Source organism: Salarias fasciatus, chromosome 2 (genome assembly GCF_902148845.1).
Source record: "Salarias fasciatus chromosome 2, fSalaFa1.1, whole genome shotgun sequence".
NCBI lineage: Eukaryota > Metazoa > Chordata > Actinopteri > Blenniiformes > Blenniidae > Salarias > Salarias fasciatus.
The window spans coordinates 29,854,392-29,870,749 of NC_043746.1; the positions used below are offsets into that span (position 1 = coordinate 29,854,392).

General features: G+C 47.4%; 1 protein-coding gene across 1 annotated transcript in view; it reads right to left on the reverse strand.

Annotated features, from left to right (window-relative positions):
* fstl5 (follistatin-like 5) overlaps positions 1-16,358 on the reverse strand; it is a 172,681-nt gene that overhangs the window by 27,410 nt on the left and 128,913 nt on the right. Inside the window, exons 10-13 of the mRNA XM_030107254.1 lie at positions 15,214-15,375; positions 14,990-15,124; positions 4,939-4,965; positions 4,608-4,726 (exon numbers count right to left, since the gene is read on the reverse strand). Coding sequence (XP_029963114.1) covers positions 4,608-4,726; positions 4,939-4,965; positions 14,990-15,124; positions 15,214-15,375 — 443 coding nt within the window. The remainder of the gene's footprint in view (positions 1-4,607; positions 4,727-4,938; positions 4,966-14,989; positions 15,125-15,213; positions 15,376-16,358) is intronic.

Genomic DNA, 16,358 nt, shown 5'->3' on the forward strand with positions numbered 1-16,358 from the left:
GCTTCTGCAGGACGTGCTCGTCCACAAACCAACTCCGAGGCTCACCACAGCTCCACTCCTGCTCTGGTTCCAGGCAGCCCGCGGACGCTGCAGCAGTCTGTTCAGCAGCGAGGGAGGAGGGTTAACCACTGCTCCGCCGCACCGCCTGATGAGAGTAATAAACATATTCCTGCCGAGGACATCTATCATTATAACCAGCTCCAGTGGTTAGCATTGTCACCTCACAGCGACAGGATCCTGGTTGGATTCTAACCCGGACCCAGTGGGTGTAAGGTTTACTGAACCCCGGGCTCCTGCCATGTGGAACCGGCTCCCAGCTCTGCTCCTTCTCTCGTTTCAATGTAATTTCATCGTACTACTGTAATTTCATTGTATTGCTACATGTCATTGATGATTGTTCCTCTTGTAGCCTCTGTACCCTGTGTTCATATATGAATCGTATGTAGATACAAGAAATTGTCTGTCGTATCTCCTTCTCTTTCTGTCCCCTCACCCCAACCGGAACAGCAGAAAGCCGCCACCTCTGAGCCTGGTTCTGCAGGGTTCTCCACCTCTGAGCCTGGTTCTGCAGGGTTCTCCACCTCTGAGCCTGGTTCTGCAGGGTTCTCCACCTCTGAGCCTGGTTCTGCAGGGTTCTCCACCTCTGAGCCTGGTTCTGCAGGGTTCTTCCTGTTAAAAGGGAGTTTTTCCTTTCCACAGTGGCTTATGCTGCTCATGTGGATCTGTTGGGTTTCTCTGTAAAAGTGTCTAGAAACGGCCGTGTTGTAATTGGCACTTCATAAATAAAGCTGAATTGAATTGAATTGAATTGAATTCTGAGCCGGGTGGATTTTGCCCGTTATTCCTGTGCCTGTATGATCAACCATGACAAGATCAAAGATGGCATCACGTCCTGATCCTTCACGTGTTCTGCCGTTTCTATTAGGTTTTCATCCAAATGCTGCGTGTGAGTGTGTCAGTGAGTGAGCCTCAGATAAGAAACTTATCCAAGCTGTAACCTGTCGGCTGTAGTTTGACACCAGCCTCACTGACTCTATGAGTTATTATGACTTCAGTCACTCTAAATACCATGAATGTTTTAGATGATTCAGATTATTCAGATGATCCATTTTACACTCAGGCATTGTACTGTGTTGATCTGACTGTCAGATTATCTGGACTGAATCTTTGGTCGGTTCCTGGATGCTGCGTAATGTAGCCACTGCTGGGTGTTACACCAAAATCATGTGTAACGCTGTACTTCCAACACTGGTAACACCTCTATGCGTGCAGTACTTCAGGACAGATTTCCGTTTGTGTTACTGTAATGTACTTTAACATAGCAGACGATAACGTATTGACTGCTGCAGACCTTCACCCAGCTCTGCAGCTTATCTCGCTCTCTTCTTCCACGCTGGGATGAATCCTGGACTGTTTAACGATTAGACACAGGTGTAGTGGTTTTCCTCCGCGGTGCACGTCGCAGGTGAGCCGCTCTGCGGTGGGCTGGGTAATGGATCGGCCGTGTGTAAACAGATCAATCAGCGGCGGTCTGTGATGGGAGAGCGTGAGCGGCTCGTGGGAACCGGCCCGGTGCGCTCGGCGTGCGATCCACAGGGACAGAACCGCCGCCAGCGCCGCAGCCGTCACTGTGATCGATGTCCTAATAGAGCCACGCCTCTCTGAGGAGCGCTCGGCTGATTGTTGCGCATTTGCCGTCTTGCTTTATGTGCGTCAGCTGTCCAATCGGCACGCGGCTCCCGGACGTCAGTAACCCCGGCGGACGGCGCCTCGTTCCAGGACGCATGTAAATCTACCGGCGTGGAGGGCCGAGCTGCTGGGAGGCGTCAGGATGTGATGGGCTGGTGCTGAAGAGTCCACCGAGAGGTGAAACCTCCTGACTGTTCACACTTCCTCCATGAATCAACAGAAACACTGCGCCGACCCCCGAGTCCGCCGGGCGCCGTTTTGAGGAGGAAGCCTGCTGATCAATAGGTTTCTAATAAGAGAGGGGAAAATGAAGGAGCCATCTGAGAAGTGTTGAACCCTCGGAGGATGATCATGAGGCCTGGCAGCCGCCCTGAGCTCACTTCAAATCACTTTCAGCTCATTTATATTCACACAAACCGTTTTATTTCTTCACTGTTTGACTCATTCTCCCACTAAATGTCTACTTTCTATCAGCGTACGGCGAAATCCTGTCCACACAATACGTCTGGGAAGAACATGTACAGCAATAAAACATGTTCAGGATGTTTTCATATTTGGTTCATGCAGAGATAAACGTGTTTGAGTCAGAACATCAGAGATCTGCCTCAAACTAATAAAATGAATCCTTAATGAACACCGAACTGAAGCAGTTTTATTTACAGAAGATAATGAGACATTAGCATCCTTTACATTTTTATCCGAAAACATTTCTTTCAGATTTGATTTAATTATAGTTCTTATCAAAAGGGCCTAAAATATTCAAACACATATCTGCTTTTATAGACAAAAATATTACATTTTAAATAGAAATAAAATGGTAAAAATTGATTCTTATAATTCTTATGATATTTGGCTCATTATTCTCAGTAGAGGTTTGAGGAAGTAACTAGAAGAGTTCCCAATATGGACATTAAAACAAGGTAGCCTAAGGGTAGCAAACATAAGGCCTGTGGGCCAAAACGGAGCCGCTAGACGCTCCAATTCAGTCCACCATACGCAACCATGGTGCAAATTGTGTCGTTTCTTTAAATAAGTTTCTCCAGAGTGTTGACTCAGCACTGAGGTGTGGATGCTGCGATCCTGGAGGATTTTCTCCACGGGGGGAGTCTCTGCTGAACATATCTTTAGCTGCTTTCGGATCAGGAGCAGTTTGAGTTTTTTCAGCCAGCACAGGAGGAAATGTGGGCCGTACGATGTGAGGGTCACTGATAGTTGGATGATAAATCTCCCATGTGTTTGGATTACGAGATGAAGCTGGATGCACAGGGAGAACATGAAAGCTTCACAGCTCTGCTTCCCTTCAGAGACCCAGCAGGAAGATCGGAGATACATTTTCTGATTATCTTCATTACTCTGCTCTGTTTTTACGATGCTATCATCTTCCATTCTTGCAGTAAGATTTAGTTCTTGACTGGATGTGAAGGATTTTATGAGATAAAGTCACTCTGGTCTCATTTTCCCACTTTAGGGGACTTTTCCAGGCTGCTCTGAACTTTTTATCTCTTCAGGATTTCTGTGAGAAACTTCCTTAAATTTACTGCAGCGGGCTTGTCGCTCAGCTCCAGGTCCATTAATTTGAGAAGCCGGAGCGAGAGAAGACAGCGCTGCGATTCCTTTTGAAGCTGTCAGAGTGGCGGCGAGACGGAGACGTGGCGATTCATCAGCAGGTGCTGGAGGACGTATAGATCCACGCTCCAATCACAGCTCCGGGCTGGAAGACCTGCCGCGGCAAAGAAACTCCTCACGCTTCAGCGCAAGAGCAGGATCATCCCCGAGATCAGCCAGAGGGTCAGACCGGGTCAGCTCGCAACCAATCATCACAGGTTTATCCAGACTCCACGTCGTCACGATGGATGCTTTGTGGTTTATGAACAAAAGACGCTCTCATTGACGTTTCTGCTTTATGATTCTCTGACGAGTTTTCACCGCAGCGCTGAAGAAATCATGACAGTTTTCAAACTCCAGCAGGAATACTGATTCAGAAAGTGGCTCATATGACCGAGGAAGCTGCAGAATAAGATTATTCCCCAGAAATATTAATGCGCCTGATATACTGGAGGTTGTATTGATATTGTGCCACAGGTGGAAGCTGATCTGTAACAGGAAGAATCTCTTATAGAGTAAAATTCAACATCTTTAGTTTCACAGTTCTGAATATGGCACTCAGAACAGCTCAAAACAGAATTTTGTGAAAGCATCCGGTCATCTGGTGGTGGAGGACTCTTCTGATGGAGACGTGGATAAAAACATATCATCCAACGCAGGAGGATGCTATTGTGTGTGTTTACATGGGACTGTTATTCCAGTTCAAATCCAGATAAAGGTTAATTCCGCTCTAAAATTGAGTATTCCAAGATGGCAGCCTGCGGTTCGACTGGTACCGAGGCGATTTATTTAACGGAAGCCTCAGAAGAAATGGATATAAAGAAAAGAACAGGTGGACGGGAGCAGAACAATGAGGACATTTTCAAAGCCGTAGCGTTAAAATTAATCAAGACAGAAAGGGACAAAAGAAAGAGAGAATAAATGCAGCTGAAATGCTTTGTTTACTTTCGGAAGACGTCACGGCCGCCCACTGACCAATCAGAAGGCTTCACAACCTCCTAAAGCAAACTGAACATGTGTCTCTGTTGACTAACCCTAATCCCTAACCCTAACTCTAAAACCTAACCCTAAACCCCAACCCCTACTCATAACTCTTAAACCCCAAACCCAACCCTAAGCCCTAAAGCTAACTCTTAACCCTCATCCATCTGGAGATTAGAGAACTGATCTTGTGAGGTTTCCTGGTTCCCTCTGCCTGCCGGACTCCACACTGCCCCCTGCTCCATCACATCCACCACTGAGGAGCGATAACACTGATAAATGATGCCGGTAAAGAAAATCCCCGCGTTGTGAGTCGTGTGAGAGTTCGTCACCTGCAGCGCGAGGAGCTTCTCGCTGGGCTTAATGTGTCGCTGTATCTCACAGGCCACCGGCTGGATGACTTTAATCCCGTCTTCGTAGAACACGTAGAACATGTTCCCGATGCCGAGGCCTGCAGGAGAGGAACAAGCAGCTCGGTTACACGCCAGACAGCGGCTCACAGTGTGAACATTGGGGGCAGAAATAAGCCTACAACACTGTTATCTACTCTCCAAGCATCAAATCATTTAATCCTCCTCATCACAGTTCAGCAGCCCTATTACAGGAATTCAATTAACTCCCTCTAATGAATGTTACAGAGGAGCAGAAGCAGTCTAGACGTACCTTCTTCGCGCCACAGAATGTTTGCCACTGCGAGGGAGAAAAAAGAGGAAAGCACAGTTGAAAATAAATGCAGGAATCAATAGAGTCCCTTTGAGGGAAGTAACGGCCAAACACTAACTCCTGTTGAGGCACAGAGGAAAGCAGAACACATGAAAGTTTTATGGACGCCGTCTCTCCGACACCTCGTGATACAAACAATCGATGGGGCTCTCTGCTCGCAAATAATTTGATACCAAACACCGGAAAATAGAGTGCAGTCGGCATCAAGCGCTGTAAAACACTGCGTGATTTGTGGAGGCAGGAGGAGCAAAAGCTGACACACCGGCTCCGGGCTCCAGGTGAGCCGGCTGAGTGCCGGCCTCAGCCCAGACGATTATCATAAGTCATTAGGAAGGATTAATGAGCTCGGCCCGCTCTGGCTCCTCCAGCAGGTCATTTCTCGTTAAATTCACGAAGAGGTGACTGATGACGTGAGATGTGGGATGAAAGCCACACGACAACCTGAAACGCTCGCCAGCTTCCACAGTGGAGAGGACGGAAGCGGCGAAACAGTTTGGCGCCATCGTGTCATCGTCACTCTCTCCAAGCGATTATGAGCAAGTATTAAACCACTCCGCCATCTTCATCCTCACAGCAGCAGCAGCAGCAGCAGCAGTTTTAACCGTGACCTTCTCTCATTGTTCCCCGTCCCTCGCTCTTCTCGCCGAGCCTGTTCCATCTTCCATTTTCAGGTATTTTCCTTCTACAAACCAATCTCCAGCCCAATTCACACCCGATTGTGATCTGGCCTCCATTGCAGCGCTCATTCCCGCAGCCGGCTGCTCGGCCGGACAGACGCAGAGGCAGAGGAGAGACGAAGCGGAGCCGTTCATCAGCCTGGATCTCTCACAGCTGCTTCGCCCAGTGACTCCTGCGTGGCTTTCAGCTCATTAAAAGCTACACAAAAGGAGCTCGACCTCTGGAATGAACGGAACAAACAAACCAAAAACAATACCATTTATTTGAGTTCTGCCAAAAAAAAAAAAAAAAAAAAACAGGAAAATGGAGAAGAGGCAGTGAGATGAGTTCTGGTGAGCGCCGCTCTTTTCCGTCGGCCCACAGTATTGATGCTATTCATCACCGGGGCCGCTCTGCGCATGCAAGGGGCCCATACATCAACTTCATCATCCATACAGCAAAACAAGCCGGCCGCCACCGCAGGCGGAGAGTTCACTCTCTCTGGCCGTAATAACTACGTTTCCACCGGGCCGCAAACATCGGGGACGCCGCGCGCACGCCAGCCAGTCCGCGCCGTGCGCTTCCTCCCCGTTAGCGAGGTTACATAAATTCAATTTGTTTACAAGTGCGCGCTGCTGCCACAGTGGGCCAAACAGCCTGTAGCGTGGAGCGCGGCGCCGGTGAGCGATACCGGGTGAAGGAACTGGGTCGCAGTGGAAACATGCAGAATGCAGTGACTGCTGATGGCGTGAAGACGTTCCCTCCAGATCATCCCAGGATATATGAGCCTCGACGTTATGCTCTGATTATGAGCTTAAAACTGTTTCGTGTTGAGAGACTGAGAGGATGTTTATACTGTGTTTCATGAGAAAACATCATTTTTGCATTTTCATGTTTTTTATGAAAATGGCGTCCATTTACACGCCAACAGCAGAAACACTGAAAACAACGTAGTTTTCATGTTGCTCAACATTCATATAGACAGATCACCAGGTCAACTGTAAAACTAGCAAGTCCAGGACAGTCTGGACTGGGAGTCCTGAGGCAGGACCTTCACTTCAGCTGTTTATTCAGGATTGAGCCGAGCATTTATGGAAAATCTCGTTTTTCGCCCGTTTACACAAAATAACGGAGGCCGAAACTTTACAACAAGTTTCTATTTGTCTGTTTTCCAGTGGCTCTGAGCGTCGCCGTGTCTTCAGAGTCTTCAGCCTTCTCATCGGTGCAGCCACTGAAAGACCTTTGTCTTTATTTTCAGCCACTCAAACACATTCTGAACGACGTGAGGAGGGTTTCAGTCCGGGCCTGGAAGACGAAGCCTCCTTCGGTTCTGCTCACCTGAACATCAGCAGAGCTTCCCCTGCTCTCTAATCCTGATACCACCCTTTTTACAATCCTTTCCTTTTCTACAGCGAGCTCCATTTCTGCAGCATCAAAGGTTCTCTTTTCAATTTTCCCCGCATTGATTTTCCCATAAAGCAGGTGTGGAACGGGTTCGCTGTTTTGGTTTTTTTCCTAATCACAATCAGCCTTCAGTGAAGAAACGCTGTTTTTCTAATCTGCTGTGCACCGTGAGCAATGGGCTCCTCTACGAGGAATAATGGGATGTTAGGGAAAATAAACAAAGGATATGAACAATATCAATCTTAACTTAGGGTCTTTCACATGCATATGGACGATCAATTGTAATAATTACTGTACAGTACTGATAGCGCGGTTTGTCCAGGTGTTTTAGCTGTAAAACAGATGAATTAGACCAGATAGGCGAAAATCTATAACATGGGAACGTCAAAATTCAAGTAATTGAAACAGCACCAAAGTTAGGTTTACTGAGCTTTTCGTGGTTTCTTTCTTGTTTCTTCAGGCAGAAACAGCTCCTCTGTCCTGCTCCCAGAGTTCTCTGCTTTAACAGCACAGCTCTGTTACTGTTTCACTGAACTCCTGTTTACTGGAGGACGAGCGTCTCATTAGTCAGGAGTGAGCCCTCTGACGCCGACAGGAACTTTGACATTTGGCTGGATCCACAACATTTGCACACTGTTAACACGTTATTTATATCAATCTGTCCTTTGATGAACTCTTAGATTGTTTAGGAACTTATCATCATGAATGACTTTAATTCTTGTTGCAGATTTTATTGTTTTTTTTATTTAGAGTGTCTTAACGTCTTTTACTGCACATTGTGGTCTGTTCTTGTGTGTTTGAGTCGTCTTTTAATGTGTGTTGTTGATAAATCCACACTGAGCAGATCTGAGCGGGCCTGACGGTTCGGTCCTCCACTGGGAGCAAAATTAACTCAGACAGCAGAAGAAAAAGTCACAAAAAGCAATGTGATGTGCTGAAATTTCCCCGCCCTGACAGAGAGTCTCTGGCGGAGGCTTTGCCTCGAACGGTGCCACAATGAATACTAATGTATAAACATGATTTCCAGCCCGTCTCATCTCCACACTACAAACGGCCGCCGGTCACCCGGAGATCAAATCCCCACCGAGACAAAGCCACAAGCCTCCCACCTTTCATATTTAACCCATACCATCATCAGCCTCCAGTTTTCAGATTCCTTCTCCTCTCTAATCTCCCTCTGCGTCTGCAGCTCTGTGCTGAATCTATTGAGCTGGATCATTGAAGGCTAACTTCAACAGCGAGTCCCCAGCAGAACCATTTAAAGTCCGGCTGAGCGAGGAAGCGTTCAGAATCACGGCTCTGACTGCACTTGAATTAGAGCCGGAGCCGTGAGGACTGAAGGCTGTATCATCTCTTTAGGAAGAAAAGGATTGAAAAGACTTAATCCTCTGAGAAAAATCCCCCAGATTCAGAAGAATAAATAAATAAATAAAAATATAAGTTAGTGGGGGAAAATAAAGCCTGAAAAATTCAAACTTGAGAAATGAAATTCTCCTCAAGTGTTTGTGCTTCATCTCACAAACAGAAGCTGCTGACAAAATGGAGCGACGATCAAAGAAAGCGCGCACACACACACACACACACACACACACACACACACACACACACACACACACACACACACACACACAAACACACACACCTGGTTTGTACCTGAACTCATCACTGTTTTGCTTCCCGTGTCTCTGTCAGTAAATTATCTGTGAAGCTCTGAGATGTGAGTGGAGCTTCGTTATTGCTCAGCTGTAACATGAATCATTGATTTTTAAACACTCGGTTCGCTCTGGCTGCTCCAGCCGGTCATGTGACGTCCACCGCTCAGCCGCAGGACGTCCGTGTCGGCTGATCTCAGGTCGGCCTGAAGTGTCCTCTGCCACGTCGTCCGCGGTCGTCTCCTCTTCCGGTCGGCGCCGTGAAGCTCGCCGCCGTGGCCGTCCTGGCTGCTCGGTCTTCTGGGAGGTGCGGGGTGAGTCTGGACAAACACTACTGGAGCTTCATGATGGTTTGACCGTTCAGTCCAGCCTGAGTTCAACGTGATGATTGAGGATCGGTTTGGACGCGGCGCTGTCGCTCTGTCCTTTGCACTGGTGACGGATTCAGGAAGATCATCACTATTAGATCAATCCTCCGCAGAACCACGGGAAATATTCATGAGCCGTCATGTTGTAAGGAGAGCTTAAAGGCGTTTAAACTTTCCACTGGATTTATGATCATCTGACAGAGCTGGATCCTGAGCCTCAGCTGTTTGAGCTGCTTGTTGCAGACAGCGTGTCCAGACTGCTGCGGAGGACAGGGACGCCTCTGAGCGCCGTTCTGGCGAGACTCGCTCTCCTGTGAGGTCGGACGTGGAGCCCAAAGCACGGCGCATGGCGGAGAATGAAAAGAGCCGCGTGAAGACGCTTCCCGGGAGAGTTCAGGGCTTTGTTCCAGCCAATCACTCCAGCGGAGGATCCTGGTGATTAGATCCTCCCTCCATCTGGAGCCGTGGAATCGAGCCCCGCCTCGTCTGATCGCAACAAACCGCTCGGCGTCGGAGAGCCGCAGCGGGGCGAAGATGACGAGGTGTGGAAAACCATCATCGGGAAGATCATTAAAGGATGATTAACGGCTTTTAATGTTTCATTCTGAAGGAAGATTCACCTTCAGTCGGTTTTTACCTCAGAATCATCAGGAACAATCTGAAACACTTCCTGCTGCGCCAAACTCCGACAAAAGACACGTTTTTGATTGAGTATCTTCATTTTTAAAGGTTTGGTTAGTTATATTCACGTAGTTGATCCAGAGAGATGAAGTGGTTCACCATCTTGATTCAGAACATGGAGCCTCCTGGCTCCAGTCTGGGGCTGAGCTTTGCTATAATCGTCCCATGGAAGTGGAGTTTGCATGTTCACCATGCTAATGGAAACAGCTTTAATATCTTTCTGAAGTGACGTCAGATGAAATACAGAGTTAGAACTCCGCTCTGAAGGTTCACTCCGTTACTGCCGGAGTGCGTAAAGGTCATTTATTAAATAACGAGCTTCACTGGGAGCCGTGCGGCACAAAGCCGAGGAACCAGAATGTGAAGCACAGAAATAAATCCAGGAAACAAAACCAGAGTTGAGAAAACTTTAGCGGCTGGTAATTTGATGAGGAACAATGTCCTCCGTCCTTTAGTTCCTCATACAGATCCGCATGTTTGATCTGAAGTAACAATGAGGAGTTACTGTCAGTTTGGCGCCGATAGAGCAGCGGTGCTCAGAGACACGGAGGACTTTTTAAATTTCTGCTCATCATTCAGAGACTGCGAAGAATCACTGAGTTGAATGTATTTCAAATTTTCCTTCCATGTGATCTCATTGGGACTAAAAGAGTCAAACGAAATAAACGTAGGGATGAAGAGTTTGAAAACATGCGAACCAGACGGCTTCACTGACTCGGCCTGTAATGATTTAATGGATCCTGCAGTCCACTGGCGTCGGAGATGTTCGCCGCGGAGCCTGCAGAGCTCTGATTCCAGGCTTGAAGAGCTGCAGCGTGCAGAGACGAAACTGAAGCTGTGAGAGCAGCAGATCTCCGACACTGCAGAAATAATTGGCAGACGGCGAAGGGCAGATATTTATGCCGGTTTAGCGGCAGACTGTCAGAGATGGATGGCGCTCTGCCTGCTGGTGACAGCCTCTGTTAAAGACATCTCACAACACTGACTGCTCAGGTTTTCCCAAACAGGCCGGAGCCGGGCTCGACGTGAGGGAGAAGCAGCTTCGACCTTCAAGCTCGTCTGCGCTGAGGCGATCAGAAGAGGATCGCCGGCGCCCGCCTCGTCTCGCCGTGTCTCTCAGTTCATCTCCGGCTTAATGCCTCCTTCAGCGCTTTGACAACGGGCTTCGTTAGCGATTCAGCTCCATCTCGCTCCTATTCAAGTGCTGGAATGAGGCGCCTGAGGCGGGTCATAAACAACGATTTCGCAGAGTGAGACCATTACTTTCCAGCAAGCGAGATTTCTGAAACATTTCCAGGAGTAATCACAGAGTCCCATTTGAGTCGGTGTTCAGATGAAGGGCGGCGTCATGGACGGATGATCCACGGCGTTCTTCATACGTAAAGGCCTGTTTTAATAATGTAGATGAAGCCAGAAAACCTCTGCATCCCACCACAGATCAACGTTTTAGACTTATGGTGGGATTCCACTGCAGATCCAGTCCTCAGAGAAATTATTCAAATTCTGCTGACCGGAAGGAAAACATTCCATCCATCCATTGACCAAGGCAATGATAAATACCAAATATTGAACATTGGAAACAAATATTCAATCATGAGAGCATATTTCTGTTTGCATTGTTTCATTCTTATTTGCTTCCTGATTCCTTTTTAACAGTGCGCAGCAGACGGTTCTCCTCTTTCCATAAATTCGGTGTTTTGCAATGAGATTAGTGGAACAGGGAGGAACGTTTTCTCATTGACTGATGCAAAAAAAACAAGAATAAACAAGGCTTTATTTGTGAACGCAACAAAAAATGAAGCTTTCCGTTGTCAGAGCATTGCTTTTTAAACACTGTTATGTATCATTGGGTCGTATTTCATAATTAACATTTAAACTTTCAGTGATTAGAGCTGCAGAGGCTGATTCATTCTCAGGCTTCTACTCAATGAAGAAACAAAATGATAATTCCTTCATAATAAAATCTGTTTGGGATAGTTTTTCTTAATTGAGAAGAAAAATCCACTGAAGAACTGAAAGAAAAAGAGATTTCCTGTGAAGCTGAGTCACAGTTTGAAATCCTCTGCAGATGTTTTCTCTCTCATGTCCAGCGTCGGATGGAGCAGGACTTCTCACTTCACTCTGACAGGAACTCGCTTTACTTCGACTCGTCTACACGTCAGCGATTCCAGACATGGAAATGAAGGATGTGTGTGTGTGATGATACGGTCCGTCCAGTTAAAGAGCAGGGGGCTGTGAGTGTGTCGCTCCGACAGGACAACATCCAGCCTCTTCCGCTTCACGCTGGCTGGTTTGCTCTGATGAACCCACAGCGAATCCACGCTCATATTTCTGTAATGTTGCCTGCTTGTTAAACACTTCAGTATCCACTGCAGATGACCGTGCAGGTAAAAGCCGCCGCCGCTGCCGCTGCCACCGCCGCTGGCGTCTGATTAGTTTTACTGCATTAACACTGAACACCACATTACACAGCAGCCGTTCTCCGAGCCGCCCGGGCTTCCGGGGCCGATCTATCGACAGGTTTCCCAGAAAAGCCCCAGCCGAGCCCCTCCTCCGATCAGGACGGCTGTCCGCCTGCAGCAGCTGATCAAACTCTGACACAATGCAAACGGAGCCCGCCCAGACTTAATGAGTCTGGTGTTTGTTTGTTTCACCTCCTTCGTCCAGAAGCCTCTGCACGGCTGAAAGACCCGGCCGTCCCCTCTTGTCCTCAGACCACCTCTTTCTACCTTTCCTCTTTCATCCCGCTGGAATAAGTGACTCAGTGAAAAAACTCCAACAAGACTTGCTATTCTTGATTCAAACTTTTCTCAGCTGTTGAAAGAAAATGACCTGACGGAGCAGCTGCTGGGGCAAAACGCAAGTAAATAATAATATAAACTAATAAAATATAATTTGGAAGCCAGCTGTTACGGTGTTTTTATTGAACCATCATATTCTCTTGATAATTTTCCTCTGTTGTACTTTCATAGCACTACATCTGTATTTGTTAAGAAGTTTCATTCTCAAGCAGACTTGATTGTGTCTCTTCGGTCTTGTGTCGGCTTTGAGTCTCACCACTGACTTGAACATAATCCTCCTCTGAAGTGGAATCATGATTAGGAGTGAACAATAGCAGCTCATTAACTCGTGGTGCTGCAGCAGAGCGGGCCGTACCATCAAAGGCAGACATGTTTCATGTTTTCGCAGCGTGGGAAGAGCCCCGCCGATCCGGCCTCACCGAGCAATCACCAGAGAAGCCCGGAGAGAGCCGCCTGATTGATCAGCTCAGTGGGCCAAAAGGTCAAGTTTAATTCTAAATTAAACACTCGTGTGTCTGTGTGCGTGTGTGTGTGTGTGTGTATCGCAATTGAAAACTTATAAACTTACAAAAAGAGGAAGTTATTGAAGCAGAACCAATGACTTCATGTAACTTCTTCACTAATCTGCCTAAATGAGCCTAATCCGCCTCGTCCAGCCCGTATCCGTGGTAACCGTATGAGCATACATAAACGTTCTCGTTTTCTCGAGACTGAAGGCTGCAGATCTTTTCCAGAAACGTCTGCAGCCCAGAGCTGCTTCCACACCGATCCCCAGCGACATGCTGTCCGTGTGTGTGTGTGTGTGTGTCAGGAACAGCGTGTGGAGTGTCCAGTGTGTCGTATATTCAGCCGAGACGTGCGGTAAAGTCGGTGTTTCCTGTCCTCCATCACAGCGGCCGTGCAGCCGAGCCGATCTATCTGCTGACATCTCTTTGAACCTCCGTCCTGCGGGGGCCGCTCGGCCGATCAAACCTCCGTCCAGCAGCCGTTTGGCCTGCGGTAGAGCTTCAAAAGATTCAAAGCACGGCGCCGACCTCTGACCCCGGCCAGCCGGGTCCTGTGAAGCGTGACGGCGGGGCGGATCAAGCGGTTCTGCAGGGATCACATCTGAGCGGAGCTGTGACCGGACTGCAGACCGGAGCCGTGTACTCTTTGGAAAACTCTAATTACAACAGTCCAACAACTGGTCACGGCCCCAGAAGACGCGTTCTGACATTTCTGAGAAGGTCAGCGCTAATTACGGCGAGCGACCGAGACCGAGCGCAGGAAACAAGACCAGATTGTTTGTGTGGAAAAAAGCTTTCTGGATGTGAATAATAAGGTTATGTGGCAGTCCAGATGTTGCAAATTCATATTTTACTGACAGCTGAAAATTAATCCCAAATGTCAAACTACTCAACGGACGCCGCTGAGCGAGACACATCTGGTAGGAGGAGGGAAACAATCCAGCTGTGGACGAGGAAGCGACCTGTTCAGGAGGTTTCTGCTCAGCAACCCGCTGGAAAAATGTACACATATCCATGAGATGTGATTTGTGATTGCTTTTGGACATTTTATGTATTTATTTAACCTGAGTTCATCTCAGCATTTTCAGGCTCAATGACCAATCGATCCATTAATCAATCACAAACTTAATAAATGAAAAAAAGAAATGTTTGTGCTTTATTGTTTGAAAAAAAATTGAAACCCTTCAATATGTGCAAATAAGTTTGTTTTTTAATCTAAATTTATCAAATAAATGAACCAATCAATATCTGGAAATTATTATAAAATGCTTATGAAATATTTTGATTAAGTTAAAAGAAAAAATATGTCAATATCTTTTATATTAATATGTTTCAACCTCACTGTGCAACATTTGAAAAAAAAATTTTTTATATCTTTTTATTCCTAAATTCTCAACTGTTTTAACAATAAAAAAAACATACATTCTCACTTTCAAATTAAAATTGAGGTATTAATGTCTGCAATATATAATTTGATTATTAAATCTTTAAAGTAACTTATCCAGGTGCCTTAACAAAGGGATCAATGTCTCTCTATCAACCTATTATCTCTCTCTCTCTCTCTCTCTCTCTCTATGAAAATATCTGCAAATATTTTTTTTTAAATCAAAACTTTTCCTATCTGTGTGAAACGTTTAAATTATGAAAAAAGTCAGTGACAATGAAAGGATTCCGTCTCTGTTCCTGCTTCAATCAACTCAATAAAAAATGAAAACCCATAATATGCATTTGAAAGAAGGACTGATGAAATGAAGCTGAAATATGATTCGGTTTGTGAGCCGAGAGCAGAGCGAGCGCCGCGCCTCCTCAGAGCGGAGTGAAGACAGAACCTTCCCCCGTCCCGCCGCCGCCGCCCCGCAGGACATAAACTATTGAGCAGCTCCGTCCATCACTGACGGCGCCGGTTCAGGACTCATACATACGGGTCTTGCGGGCGGAGTCCTCCACGAACAGCGAGGAGATGTCCTCGTCCACGCCCGCCTGGTTCCGGGCGATGCAGGTGTAGGCGCCGGTGTCCTCGAAGTGCACGTTGCTGATGTGAACCTCGCTTCCATTAGCTTCACCGAGAAAAGAGACGAACAGAGAGAGGGGTGAAGCGTCCCGTCTGACGTAGCGGTTCCCTCAGGGCGCGGGAGGCCGGCCTCACCCTGCAGGGTGAGCTGCTTGGACAGCTTGCTGGCGATGTCCACGCCGTTCTTGAGCCAGGCCAGCCGGGGGGCGGGGATGCCCTCGGCGTGGCACCGCAGGCTGGCCGTCACGCCGGGCTCCCGCGCCTGGCTCTCCGGGTAAACCCGGATCACCGGCGGAACTGCAGGACAGGGAGAAAAGAGCAGACGTGTTGAGCATCTTCACGTGAAGCCGGGAAGTTTGAGTCACACCGAGTGTTTCTGCAGCCAGGTTCACGAGCTCCACAGCGAAGCAGGAAACCTGCACTGATTTCATCTGAGCCGCTGCTTTTCATCAACCTTTTGTCAGGAGCGAGAAGAAATGACAGAAGAGAGAAAACATCTGCCGAGACTGACTGTCATTTTCTCTGGAAACAGTTTGTGCTCATTACCAGGCGGTCATGCTGGACGGTCCCTTGTTTACAACAACAAACATCTCCTACATCCAAAAAACATAAATTAGCATAAATCAATAAAGCACCAAATGCATTAATAATACGTATTTATGCACAGGCTGAGGATCTGCTGCGGGTTACACCCAGAGGCCGACATGGAGGAAATGGAACGAAAGAGTCGGAATAAATTCTCATCCTTCCAGCTTCAGCAGAACTCCATCACAGAGTGGAGTTTCTCAGCTGACAGTCAGAAGAACAGTGTTGACAGCAACACCCATCAGCCCAGGAAGGCTGAGGAGCCCCCCTCGCGGGGCCCCGCTGGTTCATGCCGCTGGACGACGATGAAGATGGAATTTGAGCAAATTTAACTCTTCGATCTTGCTTTAATATCATGTGAAGTTTTTCTTTATTACCTCCGCCAAGGAGGTTATGTAATCACTTCGCTTTGTTGGTTTGTTGGTTGGTTTGTTGGCAACATTACGGAAAAACTGATGGACGGATTGCAGTGAAACTTTGTGGAAAGGTGGGTCTTGGCCTAACTTAGAATACATTACATTTTGGTGATGATCCAGATCACTGTCTGGATCCAGGAATTTTTTAAAGCATTCTTTATCATTGACCGATAGGGTGTACCGCCCAGCAGAACTTTAGTTTTAGTTCCTAGTCGGACCTGTTTCACGGACGGAACAGTCGCGCAGCAGCACGACAAAATCACACGTCTGCATGTCCGT